Raw genomic sequence first — 15,201 nt, forward strand, 5'->3', positions numbered from 1 at the left:
GAGGATGCGGCGCCGGGCCCTCGCTTCCGCCCGGTCCCGGGGACAGGATGGAGAGTCATGTGCCAGCCACCCAGGTACCGGGGGTGGGGGTCGAGGCGTGGGGAACGCGGGCCTTTCCGGATTGGAGAGAAGAGTCTTGCAAGAGTTGAGGTTGACAAACGCGTTGAGGCATCGGGTCGGCGGTGCTCGGAGCGTGTCTGACAGCGCCCGCTGTTCCGGTCGCCGACGCTCCTCCGCCGAGCGGCCGGCGCTGATCCAGGTGCTGCGGACGCGCTCCGCCGTCTGTGCCCGCGCGTGCGAGCGCCCCGCTGCCTCTCGGGGGCTTGCTGGGGGCTTCCCTCTGGAGCCCAAGGGGCTCCTCCTCGCCTCTTCGGTAGCTGCTCCATGCTCTCCTTTATGCTTCCTCACGGTGCGTGTGTGAGAGGGGACACGGCTGGCGGTGGTGACCAGAACACGAGCTGAGGGCGAAGGGGGTGGGGAAGGAGCGGTGTAAGGTGTTTCCGTGGCCGGGACACCTGGACGGCTGGCTTAGAGTCGCCCCGCACAGAACTAGCGGGCAAGGCCTCCCCGCTGGGGTGTTCCGACCCCGGCACCACGGTGGGGCATCTACTGTCCACTCTGGCGCGGAACCACTTTCCCCCATCGGCCCCATGGCGTCGCATGCTCGGCTGCGCTGCGGGCTTGTCCCTTTACGAACCTGCTGCATTTGCTCTCCGTGGGTTGTTTCGCCCTCGAGCAGCCACAATTCTAGCGCTGGACAGCCGGTCGGTTCCGGCAGGTATGGGCAGGGTATCCACAAACCAGTTTTCCTTGAAGGTGAAAGGGCCAGCGTTGAGTTCCAAGTGTGGGTGTTGGCTTCGGGTGCTGGACAACCTCTTGGCCAATTCCGAAGAGGAAAAAGTTAATATGGATCTTGGATTTGTCCCTTGCAAAAAACTGATGTAACCCGGCCATTACAGGCTTGGGGGAGAGGCACAGCAAGGGAGTGAAAATTAGTCTGAATAATTCTGTCCTGAGTGGAGGATTGCAAAGAAGATCAAACAAAAATTCAGTGCCACTCTTCAGCCTAGTCTTTAAGTTTGCTGGAGGAGAGTCGCTGCCTTTCACCAGGAATTCAGCCTTGAGGAATATGGGTTAGGGTTTTGTTTCTCCACAGGGGTCTCTGATTGCCCTGGGTGCATCTTTCTTATGCCCTCCTAGTTGCCCTGAGTTTGTGATCTCTTTTTCCTTTTACGTCTCTGCCAATCACTCATACTTTGAATCAAAAAAGACTTTTATTTGCCCAAGGTCCCCATTTCTTCTCATCTGTTATTCATCCTACTGTCATTTGTTCAATTCTGCCCCCACCCACCCCCCCATAGCGTCTCCGCCATCGTCCTTTCCTTCTTCCGCACATCTGTGATTTGCCTGTGGGACCAGCAGCTCTATTTGTCTCATTAGATCTAGAGTCCACTCCATCTTCATTTCCTCTCTCATTGCCTGAGGCTTCTGGCTCTTTGTGGGTCTTGGGGTCTCTCAGAGAAGCTATATTTGAGCTTAGCATTGGATAGAGCCTGAACCCCCCCCACCCCCAGAAGCTAACCTCCAGTCACACTCACCCCTGAAACTTTGTGTCTCTTCAATCCTCATTGCTCCTCTAACCAACTCTACTCCTCCTCATCTTTGGACAACTGTGCCCTCAAAGTGTCGTCCCCAAAACACTACTTTAATATCCTCTGGGAACTAGTTAGAAATGCAAATTTATGAGCCCCACCCCAGATCTGCTGAATCAGAAACCCTGGGGTGGAGGGGGGGGGCAGGGCCCAGTGGTCTGTATTTTAATAGCTCTCCAGGTAATTGTAATTCATGCAAGTTTGAGAATCCTGGATCCCGAATTGAGGGTTTAACCCAGAGAGTCCTCCAGCAGAGGGTATTCTCCAATCCCATTTTATTCTTTCCTTGAGTTTTTCTCCGGCTCTAAGAATCAATTTGCTGGCAAAAAAAAAAAAAAAAAAAAAAAAAAAAACCAGCAGCAGCAAGAAAAAAAGAATTATGGTTGAGTCATTCATTCTTTCTTTACTGAATACCTATTGTATGGGCTTGGAAAAGACAAACATGAGTAGGACACGGCTCTTGTCCTCAATGGGTTAAAAGTGGAGCAAGCAGAGAGACACATAAACAACTAAGCGTAATACAATGTGATGGGGGCAAATACTAGCTGCTCTCCAAGTGCTGTGGGAGCGCAGACGAGGGAACCGTCAACTCTCGGAGCTAGGTAAAGAATTAATCAGGAGCGGGATGTGGCCAGAGGAGGAATTAGGGTAAAAGACAGGCTCTAGCCCAGGATAGGATTTCTAGCCTTACATGCCAGCTAAAACGGGAGGAAACGGGAAGTGGGACAGCTGCTCTTGAGGATCCTCACGTGGCTGAGCAGAGTCTGTATCCAGCAGCACTTTAGGTGGAGAATCTAGCAGGACCCCAAGCTTGCAGCTGGTGGGAGTTGGCTTTATTCTAGCATGAACAAACAATGTAAGCTACTTGGGCCTGGCCTTGAGGTCAGTGGCTAAGAATAAGGTGCTGGTGAAACTGTAATCTGGATTAGCTGCTGTGCCATCCTATTGCCAGAGTTGGGAATCCATGGGGAAGAATAAGGTTGAGGATTCTAAAAAAAAAAAAAAAAAAAAGGTTGAAGATTCTCCAGCGTACAGAGAGACAGGGGGTTATGAGGCTGGTGGACAGGCACGCTAAAGAAATATGAGTATGGAGACCCAGATCATAGGTAAGGAATGACATAGAGCAGGATCTATGTAAAGAAACTCCATAGAAAACTATAGGAATCTAGAGATAGCAGCAGAGAATAGAGAACACAGAGTATCACCCAAAAGGCCAAGGGACTGCAGAGCCCAGATACGTGAAAACCAAAACTCAGAGCCCCGCAGAACCACCACACTAAACAACACCAGAGAGCATCATTCACATGCAAGTCCATGAAAACAAACTCCTTGGAGTCCCAACATGTGGTCCTATAGAGATCCATGACCTAAGGACACCGTGCCACCCTGGTTCCTTATCTGTATGACAGCATCCCCGGAAATTCAGGACACAAAGCACATGTGTCAAAACTCAGTTTAGCCAAAGGAGCATTTAAGTAGCTGAATTTCTATTTGGGAGGAGGAGAGATTCCTACTCCATACCTTCTCCTCAAAATTATGGAGAGGATCTAACAGCCAGACCTCACTGGGAGGTCTAGATCCCATGCCTGGGTCCCCATAGAGGAGGACCAGGTTGGATCACCAAAAGGAAGCCAGATTAAGATGTGTTTAGGTTTTGTGCAGTTGATGGAGCCCCAGGGAGACACAGTGGTTTGGAGACGGGGTCAGGCAAGCAGGATTTGAAAACCTCAGAGTGGGGATCCCTGGGTGGCTCCGCGGTTTGGCGCCTGCCTTTGGCCCGGGGCTCGATCCTGGAGTCCCGGGATCTAGTCCTGCATCGGGCTCCTGGTATGGAGCTTGCTTCTCCCTCTGCCTGTGTCTCTGCCTCTCTCTCTCTGTCTCTCTCTCTCTTTATGTCTATGAATAAATAATAAATTTTTAAAATCTTTAAAAAAAAAATGAAAACTTCAGAGGCTTTCAGAGCCCAGGGAAGTAAGAAAAATATGTGACATGGCTAGGAGGGAGAGAAAAGGGAATGGCGGGGCCTGTAGAGAACTGGAAAGTGCAGGCCCACCCAAAGGAATCCAAAATCAATCAGTTATTATTATTATTCAATTGTATTTATAAAGAAACCTCTATGCCCAACATGGTGCTTGAACTCACGACCTCAAGATCAAGAGCCACATGCTCTGTGACTCTTGACTGAGCCACACAAACACCCCCAAATCAGTTATATTTTAACAGCTTATTGGCCATAGTCTTGGGGGCAGGATTTAGTAGGTCTGTGACTCCTAATAAAAGGCAAAAGGGTCATGGAAACAGAAGGCTGGAGGGCATTGTATGTAGGTGTTTCTGCAGGGAGGTCTATGTAGAGAGAAAGTACTGGAAATGTCAATCCCAGAGCAAAGTGTGAGCTGGCTACTGGTGAGGAAGCCTGGACCTGAAGGGCTGAGAGAAATGGAATTAGTACAGGTCCTGGGGTTTGGTCTGCTTCCCTGTTCAGTGCCTGCCTATATTAGATGACTCTAGTTCAGGTCACACCTTGCCCACAGCACTCTGCTCAGGGTGACTGAATTCTGCCCTAGAATTTATTTTTATATAAATATTTACAGAGTAAATTCAAAGAATCTGTTGGAGATTAAAAGAAATGATGGATTTTAAAATGAGAAACGTGTCCCAGGCTAGTGGAAATTAAGCTCTTTTTCCTATTACAGGGAATGCAAAGCCCAATTTAGGAACCTTAGACCTTAGTTTCCTCACCCCTCATTAATGCTACTCCCAGGGAAACTTTGCCTGCTCTCTCTTTGAAAGAAAGGGGAGGGGCGGACAATCCTGGCTTCCTGGGGGTCAGGGTCAGGTTCAGCTTCATGGAACCAGTTAATGACAGAAGCCAAGCTCTGCTTTTGTGTGCCAGGGAACACACCTTCCTACCCTCCCACAACTCACCACCCATCCCTTCCTCTTTTCCTAAACTACACACGAGGTTCTCCTGTCCATCTTTCCAGAGCCAGAGACTGCCAAGATGATAGCCTCCGCCCTAGGAAGTAGCTATGTCTACAGAAAGACTAAAATGTCTTTGTGTTTGAGAGGTGCTAGGAAAATTAGAAATGTAGAATTGAGATTCTAATAAAGTTACAGACTGGGCCCCCTCCATTCCCTTGAATGGCTGCTGAATGGTGAATTACATGAGAACTGTGGACAGTAGAGGGTTTTTAAAAATCCCTAGCAGCTAATCTAAAATTTATTTGTTAGTTTTGAGAAGGACAAAGTTTGCATAATGTAGAATCATGAGTAGAGCTGGCAAGCATGTGTGGTCCTAATTTCAGTAGCCTGGGCCCTAGAAGGGAGCCATGGGTGCTGAAATGTCCCAGGGAGCTCTGAAGGGCTCCAGGAGATTCGAGGCACATGTAAATATTGTGATTAAGAGCTTGTTCCCCAAAGTCAGAAAGAACCTCTCTTTAAAATTCAACTCTGCCCCTTCCAGCTGCGTGACCTTGAACCATGACTTAAGAGGTGGAGTTTCCTGGTCAATGAACCCTTGCCCCTTAGGGGGTGTGATGAGGCGATGCATGTACATAGTAGGGACACATATCATAGCTGACATTTTTTTTAAGATTTATTTATTTATTCATTTATGATAGACATAGATAGAGAGAGGCAGAGACACAGGCAGAGGGAGAAGCAGGCTCCATGCCGGTAGCCCGATGCGGGACTCGATCCCAGGATCACACCCTGGGCCAAAGGCAGGCGCCAAACCGCTGAGCCACCCAGGGATCCCCCTCATAGCTGACGTTTATCTAGCACCTATTAGGTATTCCCTTGTTCCCTGTGAGAAACAAAAGGAAGCAAAGGAGGGAGAACCATACTGTGTCCTCCTCTCAATTCCTGGGCACTTTGTCTATACTTACCTAAGGGCATCACAAGCTTCCTGGTGTATTATAAATGCATCTTAGCTCGAGAGCAGGATTAGGGTCTTTTCATCTCAAATCACCTCCTGGGGATAGGAGATCGTCTCGTGTGGCGTGGGAGCTCCGAACAGTTTGTGGAACCACGAAATCAAAGTTTATACTCATTATTGCTCATGGGGTCCCACATCTGCTTGTGTGTTTCCCTGGCCTGTGCACTGCTGTCCTGAGCCATGCCATTTGTTAGCCATCGTTAACACTTTTAGCTCCCAGCTTTGCTCACTGTCCGTCTCTGCAGCCCTTCCTCTCTGCCACAGCACTTTGAGGCACTCCTGCCTTTCTGTCTCACTCCACATTTATCTCTTGGTGTCCTGTCCCTCTACTTCCCCACCATGGCTTCCCTTCTCCCACTAAGGTCTGATCTCCATTGATGAACCAGTCTCAGCCTTTGGCCCTCAGGAGAGCGGAGCAGATCTAGGGCAAGAGGAGAGAAGGACACAGTGAGTAGTGGGCTCAGTGGTCCTGAGATGCCCCTCACCAGCCATGTTCCCCCTTGCAGGAGCAGGAGGCCACCTGCCACCATGAGCAGCACCCTGTCACCCACAGACTTCGACAGCTTGGAGATCCAGGGCCAGTACAGCGACATCAACAACCGCTGGGACCTGCCTGACTCGGACTGGGACAATGACAGCAGCTCAGCCCGCCTCTTTGAGAGGTCTCGAATTAAGGCCCTGGCAGGTGAGGTCCGGGGAGGGCCAGAGGACATGCTGTGGAGTCTGGGAAGATAAGCTTGTCAGGGAGGGTCCTCCAACTTCGTGGGAAGACCAGCTTTCTCTCTAAGCTGCCAGCTGACCCACGTTACCCCCGCAAGCCCCTGGTCCCCAATTCCAGTGCCAAGAGTAAAGTTCATACAATCCAGAATGTTCCCCAGCTTCCCTTCCCCCGAGCAGAGGGCTCAGCTCTGCTCTTCTATGTCCTGAGTCATGGTCCTTGACTCTTTCATACTTAGTCCCTGCCATCTCCACCCACCCCTCCCTTACCTTTCATCCCCTTGTTGGGTCTTCCTTGGTTTTCTGTGTCACCTCTCACACCTGTTCTCCCTCCCAGCCCATTATCCTCCCCGCTCCCTCCCCACCTGTTCCTTCCACCTGCTGCCGGTTCCTCCCTTTATCTCCTGTACCTGTTCCTCCCTTTATTTCATGTACCTGTTCCCTGAAGCGAGTTCCCTCCACCCGCTGCTGGTTTCTGCAGCCGCCCATTCTCCCGAGTTTGCTCTCAACCCACCTCGGCCCCTGCCCTACCCTCAGGCCTGGGCTCTTCCCTCAGCTTTTCTGAGCACAAACAAACCCGTCTGACGGGCCTCCCTGCGTTCCGGGGAGGAGTTGTCATGGCAACAAGAGTACAGCTGCCACCTGACACCACCAGCGGCTGGCGTGGGGCTGAATCACCCACACACCCTAAGGCCACCCGCCCCGTCTGGCTTCCCTCCTCCGTGTCCCACCCTTGTCTCTTCCACCGACCTGCTGTCCCCCCAGCCCAGTGAGTGGGAGAGACCACAACTGCTCCTCCCCATTGGAAGCAGTGCCCCCGGAATGAGTGGGTGGCCTTCTGGAAGTAGGGAGACACTGAGGGGGTGGTTCCCAAACCAGGCAGCAGTCTTTACAGGATCACCCAGGGACATTTTTACAAATACAGACTTCCAAATACAGACTCCTAGACACATTGAATTAGGATCTTTGGACCTATGGTCCAGACATTAGGATTTTTAAAAAGCTCTCCAGGTAATTCCTCTCAGGCAGCCCAGCATCTGAGGACCCTTGTGTGGTGGCCTTAGCTGTGGGAACCCCTTGTCATGTATTTTCTCCAGGACCTCTCTGCCCTTCCGATTGAGTCTTTAGGCTGGATTGTGAAACAATCATATCAGTGTTTCTATAGATGAGAGAAGACAGAAGAGTGGGTTGTGGACAATGTCACCTGAGGAAAAGTTTCCCTGATACCCTGGTTTGGGATGCATGTTGACCCTAGAACTGTCATGTTGTCTGTGTGCACATGCCACATGATACCCAGGACTGTCACCATGTCTGTGCACACATGACACATGCCACCTTGAGCTGTCATTTCTCCACCAGCAAACTGGGCTCTCCCGAAGAGGCTTCTCTGTACGGACTTAACTTAGCACTACGCCTTGCACCAGTAGATGCCAAATAAATACTGAATGAAGACAGGAGAGAGGCAGGAGTAGGCTATAAGGGGCATGAGCTGAAGCCCAGAGAGGGGTCGGAAGAGAATGTGGCAGATGTCCCAGCAGTGGGTTGTACTGGGGGCCAGGAATGGCCTGTCTGAGGAGGGCTCGGTGAACCAAGTGGCAGGAAAGAGGCCGGAACTGCAAGTGCTGGCAAACAAGTAGGGAAGATTCGATCACCTGTGTCACAGATAAAGAGTATTTAAGCAACCGCCTGGTACGGTGGCCCGCACCTTTTGAGCTGGTTTTGCCTCAAGGATTTCTCTTTTCTCTGCTCTCCGAGCTGGGGACCAAAGCTCACGTCCCGAAGGCGGACCTCCCAGCGCCACCCCAAGATGGGCCATCCTTGTCACACCTGCAAGCCTTCGGGAAGTGGGCGTTTGCGTTGGGGCCCGCGCGGAGCAGCTTCGGGCCGGAGGGGCGGGTCTGCAGGCGCTGGCAGTTCGGCGCTCGCTCCGCAGGGCCGGGCCCGCCTCCGCCGCCGGCCCCGCCCCCCGCCCCCCGCCGCCCCTCCCCTCCCCTCCCCTCCCCCTCCCCCCTCCCCGACACCGTCCGACCTGTTTGTCGGGAGCCGCCTCCGCGTCCTCTCGCCGCAGCCAGGTGTGCTCTGCCGACGGGCCCCGGAGCTCGGGCGCTCGGCCGGCCGGCACGCGGTTTCCCCGGCTCCGCGACACGTTCCCCGCCTTGGAGCCGACTCCCCGGCGGCAGCCCACGCTCGGGACCCCGGGGCTCCGGGACGGACACGGGCAGGGCATGGGCGCCGGGCCCCGGCCGCGTGAGAGGCAGCGGGCGGCATGAATGGTAACGGGCTGAGCCGGGCGCACGGGCCCGGCCTCAACGGGGCGGGCGACTTTTACTATGAGGCGGTGGCAGGGGCTCAGAGCCCGGGGGGCCCCCTGCTGTCGCCAGCCGCCTTCATCAACCCCGCTCAGTACGCCAGCGTGCTGGAAGGCCGCTTCAAACAGCTGCAAGGTGAGCGGCCGCCCCGGGCCCCGACGGAGGAGCCCCCGCGGAGTGTTGGGAGACAGTGTGCAAGGGGAATAATTAATTACCAGAGGCCAGAAAATGCCTCGTGGGTGCTGACAGAGTGGGGAAAGGCTCGGGCCCCCTGGAAGCAGGACAGTGAGCGTGGTGGCGGCGCCCAGGTCAGCACACGGGGAGGCTGTCACCACGGAGGATTTGGAGATGAAGCACCTGCTGGGACAGCTGTTAAGCCAAGCAACCCAGGGCTTGTCCCTGTTGCCCTGGGTTTCTGAGTAGGTGTCTAAAGGTGTGGAAGGAGCAGTGTGTGTGTGTAGAAACCAGGGACTATGTCAGAGAGAGTTGGTGCAGACAGGTTCAGGTGTAGAGCAGGTGTATGTTCATCCTGGCAGCAATATTTCAGTGAATTCCTGGGACCCACTGTGGGGTTTCTTTTGGAGGGAGGTGCCTGTGGATGTTGTGGACACCCTGTAAAGCTATGCTTTATCTCTGGTCCTTGGCTTTGCCCAGTTTCCTCCTAGCTGCCACTGATTCTACATCTTCCTCTTATTCTACCTGGGGGCCAAAATGGCCTCACCCCTGTGCCCCTGGCATCACGATCCAGTGATGGACGATGATCTGGGCAATCCCCAGCCCAGGCAGGGCGCATAGACCCTGAAAGGAAGGAAGCCCACAGAGCAGGGCCCTGCCAGTGCAGTTGTCAGGACCCCAAGTTTCGCTCAGGTTCAGGGGTTGGAGGTAAGAGAGACAGTAGTAGACGTGGGTGTGTCATTATGTTTAATGGGTGAGGTGCATAGGAATGTGAAATTCAGGGACGAGTCTTTTTGATTTCTGAGATGCTGTTGCCCAGAAGGGAAACAAAAGTGACTCTTCAGACTCCAGCCACTTGGGTTTCGGGGATCACACTAGGCTTCTCTGGGGAAAACAGACAGAAATTTGAGTGGCCAGAGCAGCTTCTGATGGCCTGAGCCTCTTCCCTCACTTTGTCATTTATAATGTCTAAAATCTTAATTTTTCTGTGGAACCTAAAAAGCATGCACTCAGCAGCAGCTTCTCCTATGCAACGGACCGGACCGGGCAGCAAGGCATTTCCTCCCTGTCCTTGAGATCTGTGCCTAACTCTGCCTGTTTTACTCCCCACTGTGTTTCTTAGGCTCAGTGATTTCCCTATTCCCAACTTTCAAGATTGTTTTCCTTCTTAGCATTGGAATGTTGATGTCCTAGGACTGAATCCCATTGCAGCAAATTGAATGAACCCACCCCACAAATAGAGGAGCCCATCTTTCCTTTAAATTATCCCAGGAGAGCAAGCTGACTCAAGGAGGCTTAGAGCCTCTATAATGTCGTGTCCTTCTAATGACCACTTGGAAGAGCTGCTGGTGTAATTTAAGTCCACGCCCTGTCCAACAGCGAAGAGAACAGCCACACCTCCTGCTGCTCCTGAGCAGCTCTGGGTCTTTCCTTCGGGTTAGATCATGCCTGGATAACTGTAACTCATCAAGGAGTAACTCATCATGTGTGCCAGGCATCTTACGTACATAGTCTTGTTTAATCAACACAGTCACGCGTTGAAGTAGAAAGTCAAGTAGTATGCCTGGTTTATAGATGAAGACATGAGTCTCTGATTAAGTAACAGTGTTCCTCCACTGTTACAGGGCATCCCCGATCCCAAATCCCAAGCCTTCCCCTCATGTCTCACTGCTTCTAACTTCTCTCATCCTTTCTTCTTGAAGCCCATTTGCTCATTTATATCTTTACCCTTATGAGCTCATTCCAATTTCTTTATTCCCTGCTTTTTAAGTTAGAGATTTTCATCTCAGGCATCTTCCTTCCAATCCTCGTTCCCAGACCTCACTTCTGGGGTCTTCCCCCCAGGCCCCCAACCCCATCCACTGGTGTTTAGAAGCAGGTGAACTGTACTTGAAGGACAGAAATGACCCCATGTTGCCGCCACAGATGAGCGGGAAGCCGTGCAGAAGAAAACCTTCACCAAGTGGGTGAACTCGCACCTGGCCCGGGTGACATGCCGGGTGGGAGACCTGTACAGCGACCTCCGGGATGGACGTAACCTCCTGAGGCTCCTCGAGGTGCTCTCGGGAGAGACACTGGTGAGCTGTGGTCACAGAGGGAGGAGGGAGCCCGAGAAACAGTGGTTGAGGGGACAAGCTGGGAGGCACCCTCAGAGAGAAGAGTGACAGCACAGAGCGGAAAGTAGTTGGCTGCCCTCTGGTCAGAGGATGGTTTCATTCTGAGAGGTTTTGCTGCGTGGATTAAATAGGAGCATTGCTTCACGGAGACAGGAACAGTGGCCCCATTCAAAACATTTCCTTTCCCACCCACTCAGGGTGCAATTAATTCCCTTGGGAATCTTAATCTGCCCAAGCCACCTCTGGAACCTCCGCTTTGGCTCTGTGAACTTTGGCCCAGCCTTGAGGGCTGCTTCTGTGCTCCTGGGGGTGGGGATGGGGGTGGGGGAGATGGGGAAGGTGTGCAAAGCAGGGCCCTGGGAAGGCTGAGAGGGAAGGAGGAGGGGGCCCACAGGGCCCCATGTTGTCATGTCTCCTATCCCTCAACAGCCAAAGCCCACAAAAGGCCGCATGCGGATCCACTGCCTGGAGAATGTGGACAAGGCTCTGCAGTTCCTGAAGGAGCAGAAAGTACACTTGGAAAATATGGGCTCCCATGACATCGTGGACGGAAACCACCGTCTGACCCTTGGGCTGGTCTGGACCATCATCCTTCGATTCCAGGTACCTGGCACAGCGCCATGCAGAGTGTGCTTCACACCTCAGTGCAAGCGCTTCATGCCTCAGTGCTGTACACGTCATGATCGATAAAAACATGCTATACATGGTATAGCAGTTTGTGGTTGCTGTGATATCCAGGCACCAGATCAGGGGACCCTCCTCCTTAAATGGGATAGAGATCAGTGTGCGTATTGTCACACTTCTGTGGCAGGTTCCCTGTGGCCTGGTCTGTTACCTGGCCACATGTAGTAGGGCCGCATGTTGGTCCACAGGGGACTGGAGATTTTACACATTGGACCTTCACCTCCTGCTCATTGCTCCACTCCTCTGCCTCAAACTCCGCTTGCCTCCCTAAAACAGTCCCCCTACTGCTTCTTACGCTCTGAGCATAGGCAACCCAACGTCCTGATACCATCACATCCCAGTTGTCCCCTGACTCCCTGGGTGTAACCTCTTCTGCTCCTCCCAGCCCTGAGAGAGCTCCATCAGCGCCCCCTTTGAAACCCAGCTCTCAGGAAGCACTCACCCCTCCACACAGTTCCCCGCTCCAAGGAGCCATCCATCATCCTTTGCTTTGAGACTCTTCCACTCTTCTGACTTCTGACCCATTCTGCTGCCTCAAGTCCTTTTGAACTGATGTTTTGTGGTCACTATTCCAGAATGAAAGGGCCCCAGGCTCTGTCCCTGCACCCCTATTATAGGAACCTAAAGTTCCTGCTGTGTACTGCTGAGTATGTTCAGTAACTCCAGAAGCCCCTGTTTAGGGAGTGAGGACTTTCCATCTTTCCTTCTTAGATCCAAGACATCAGTGTGGAAACAGAAGACAACAAGGAGAAGAAGTCAGCCAAGGATGCCCTACTGCTGTGGTGCCAGATGAAGACCGCAGGGTGAGGCTGCCCAGGGACTGTGGCCTTGGAGGGTTGGAGGCACCAAAGCTGTGCGGTAAAGGAGGGATGGTCTCCCAGAAGCACCAGCTGGGGATCCATCCTTGAGTCGCAGACCAGGGCTGGGCCCTACTCACTATTTTTCCTGGTCTCTATTTATAGGTATCCCAATGTCAACGTGCACAACTTCACCACCAGCTGGAGAGATGGGCTGGCCTTTAATGCCATTGTGCATAAGCACCGGTGAGCTGGGTTAGCGAGCCTGCCTGAGCTCCTGCTGGATGGGTTCATGGCCTAGGGGTGCATAGATGCATAGACGAGCCATGAGATGGACTACACAGCAGTTATGAGGAGTGAACATCCAGACAAGAGCTGGGATGTGGGGGCACCACACTACATAAAGGACAGTGATGGGAGCCAGAGGGTTGGGGAGCAGTGGGTGTGGGTTTGGATTGCCTGGTTCTAGACAAAATGGAGCTGGTGACAGGGATAAACACAGGGGTGACTTTACTTTTCTTCTTTAGGAGCTTATGTGCTGTTGATACTTTCTATATTCCCTCTGTACAGGCCAGATCTGCTGGATTTTGAATCGCTGAAGAAGTGCAACGCACACTACAATCTGCAAAACGCTTTCAATCTGGCTGAGAAGGAGCTGGGGCTCACGAAGCTGCTGGATCCTGAAGGTGGGGCAAAGTGATGTAAAGAAGCTGCTGTGGGATAGAGACAGAAGGCAGATGAGTGGGTGCCAGGGGCTGAGGGTGGAGGGCGGAGAGGTGACTGGACTGCTAATGGGTAAGGGGTTTCCTTTGGGGCTGATGACAATGTTCTGGAATAGATCATGATAAGTGCTATACAGCCTTGTTAATATACTTAAAACTGATGAATAGTATGCTTTACAGGGTGAATTTTATGGTACAAAAATTATATCGCCCCCCAAAAAAATTAGGAAGGGGGCAGTCCTGTGGCAGAGAGAGCCCTGAAATGTGGTTCTATGCCAGCCCCATCATGGAGCAGCTCTGTGACTTAAACCCAGTTACTTAGCCTCTCTGTGGCTCATTTTCCTTATCTCTAAAATGAGAAGATTGGTCTATGTGGTCTCTAAGAGCCCTTCTTTTTTTTTTTTTTTTTAAAGATTTTATTTACTTATTCATGAGAGACACAGAGAGAAAGGCAGAGAGAGAAGCAGGCTCCTCACAGGGAGCCCGATGTGGGACTCGATCCCAGGACCCCAGGATCATGCCCTCGGCCAAAGGCAGACGCTCAACCGCTGAGCCACCCAGGCATCCCTCTAAGAGCCCTTCTTATTCTAAAATTCTAGGGTCCTAAATAAGCTGCATGATCCTGAGCTCTCACCCAGCTCTGGCCTTATGGTCAGCAGAGCCCTGCTGACTGGCTTCTGGGGTTCTGATCTGAATGCTGGTGAGACTGGCAGTGGCCGCTGGGCTCTTATTTTGTACCTGGAGCTGCACTCGACATGCTCCGAATCCTCACAACACCCCCTTGAAATCGGTGCCATCGTTGTCTTCAGTTTATGGAAGAAGAGATGGGGACCTATCACGGGGTTAAGTGACTGTCCCAAGGTCATACAGCTGGTGGAGCAGAGATCCAAACTCCAGACCTGTGTCCTTAGCCACATCTCTGACAGACAAGACTTGGAGCTACCACAAAAGGGAGGCGGAGAAGGGCCACGGGGCTTCCCCACGGGAAACACTTCTTCCTAAGCTCACTGGGCAGACTTGGGTCTCAGTTACCTGTTTTCCATCCTACCGTAGCACCATCTCAGTCCAGAGTAACAAATATTAGTTAACTAGTGGTGGAAGCAGGGTAGACATAGGTTCCTGGGAAAGCATTTGAGAAGCACAGCTCTGATGAAGAACATTTAAGTAAAGGGAAGTATCCTGTAGCTTCATGAAGTGATTTCAATGGGTCCTCCTTGCCTGTGGGCTTTGTGAGGTGGTCACAAGGGCTTCTAGTCCCATAGTCTCCCCTGTAGGTAGGATGGAATCTGCCTAATTAAGAGAACCCAAGGCATATAGAGCTCCAGCCTTGGTCTTTGTGGTAGAAGCTGACTTGCCTGAAGGACCCTCACCTCCTTGGACTCATACCTGAACTTTGGGATTGAGGTCAGCAACAGCCATGACCGTTGCCCTGACACAGCCCTGAGAACTGCTAGGGCTCACTGGACCTGTCCCTCTGAACATCCTGGTGTTAGGAAGCTTAGTTTGTATCTTCCATCTTGCTGACCCTTAATCCACTGATTTCTTAGACATCTACCCAGCCCATAAGTACAAGATCTATCCCCAAATGGGAATACTGTTTCTTTTTTTTTGCCTTTCTTCCCCTAAACAGCAAATTTTGGTCTCCATTGGAAACACTGGTAAAAAGCCTCCTTGGGCTTCTGCATTTTGTCTTCAGCTTGTTTCTAAGGGAATAAAAAAACATAGCTTTTTCATGTCCTTTTAGTCCAAATGATTTATTTGTCATTTTGCACTAAGAGTTGAAAGATGTCAGTCTTGGAGGGCAGAGGTGGGAGGCCCTGGGATTCGGGGTGAGTGATTCAAGTTGCAGGTGTATTCCTGGGAGGCAGGTTTCAAATCTCCAAAAATAAATGCCTGACCCGAGTGGCCCTTTTTCTCAGATGTGAATGTGGACCAACCAGATGAGAAATCAATCATTACTTATGTGGCTACTTATTATCACTACTTCTCCAAGATGAAGGCCCTGGCTGTGGAAGGCAAAAGGATTGGCAAGGTACTCCCTACTGTGGGGTGGTTGAAGCAAAGATCTGGCCTGGTGGGGTCTTCCTCCCCC

The 15,201-nt window shown here is 51.9% G+C and overlaps 1 protein-coding gene and 1 long non-coding RNA gene across 4 annotated transcripts in view; one reads left to right on the top strand and one right to left on the bottom strand.

Moving 5' to 3' along the window:
- Positions 1-15,201, top strand: part of SPTBN2 (spectrin beta, non-erythrocytic 2) — a 38,504-nt gene that overhangs the window by 1,269 nt on the left and 22,034 nt on the right. For 2 of the 3 annotated variants that reach the window (XM_049096853.1, XM_049096854.1), the window contains exons 2-8: positions 6,096-6,274; positions 10,716-10,867; positions 11,336-11,509; positions 12,302-12,393; positions 12,553-12,633; positions 12,958-13,073; positions 15,029-15,141. In XM_049096853.1, coding sequence (XP_048952810.1) covers positions 6,118-6,274; positions 10,716-10,867; positions 11,336-11,509; positions 12,302-12,393; positions 12,553-12,633; positions 12,958-13,073; positions 15,029-15,141 — 885 coding nt within the window. In that variant the 5' untranslated portion in view covers positions 6,096-6,117. Of the gene's footprint in view, positions 1-6,095; positions 6,275-8,339; positions 8,751-10,715; positions 10,868-11,335; positions 11,510-12,301; positions 12,394-12,552; positions 12,634-12,957; positions 13,074-15,028; positions 15,142-15,201 lie in introns of those variants that run through there. The other variant, XM_049096852.1, reaches the window with a different exon arrangement.
- LOC125752981 (uncharacterized) lies at positions 5,230-8,209 on the bottom strand. The gene is made up of 2 exons (XR_007403731.1): positions 6,742-8,209; positions 5,230-6,010 (listed from the first exon to the last, which is right to left on the bottom strand). It is a non-coding gene; the product is annotated as an uncharacterized LOC125752981 (long non-coding RNA).

Source organism: Canis lupus, chromosome 18 (genome assembly GCF_003254725.2).
Source record: "Canis lupus dingo isolate Sandy chromosome 18, ASM325472v2, whole genome shotgun sequence".
NCBI lineage: Eukaryota > Metazoa > Chordata > Mammalia > Carnivora > Canidae > Canis > Canis lupus.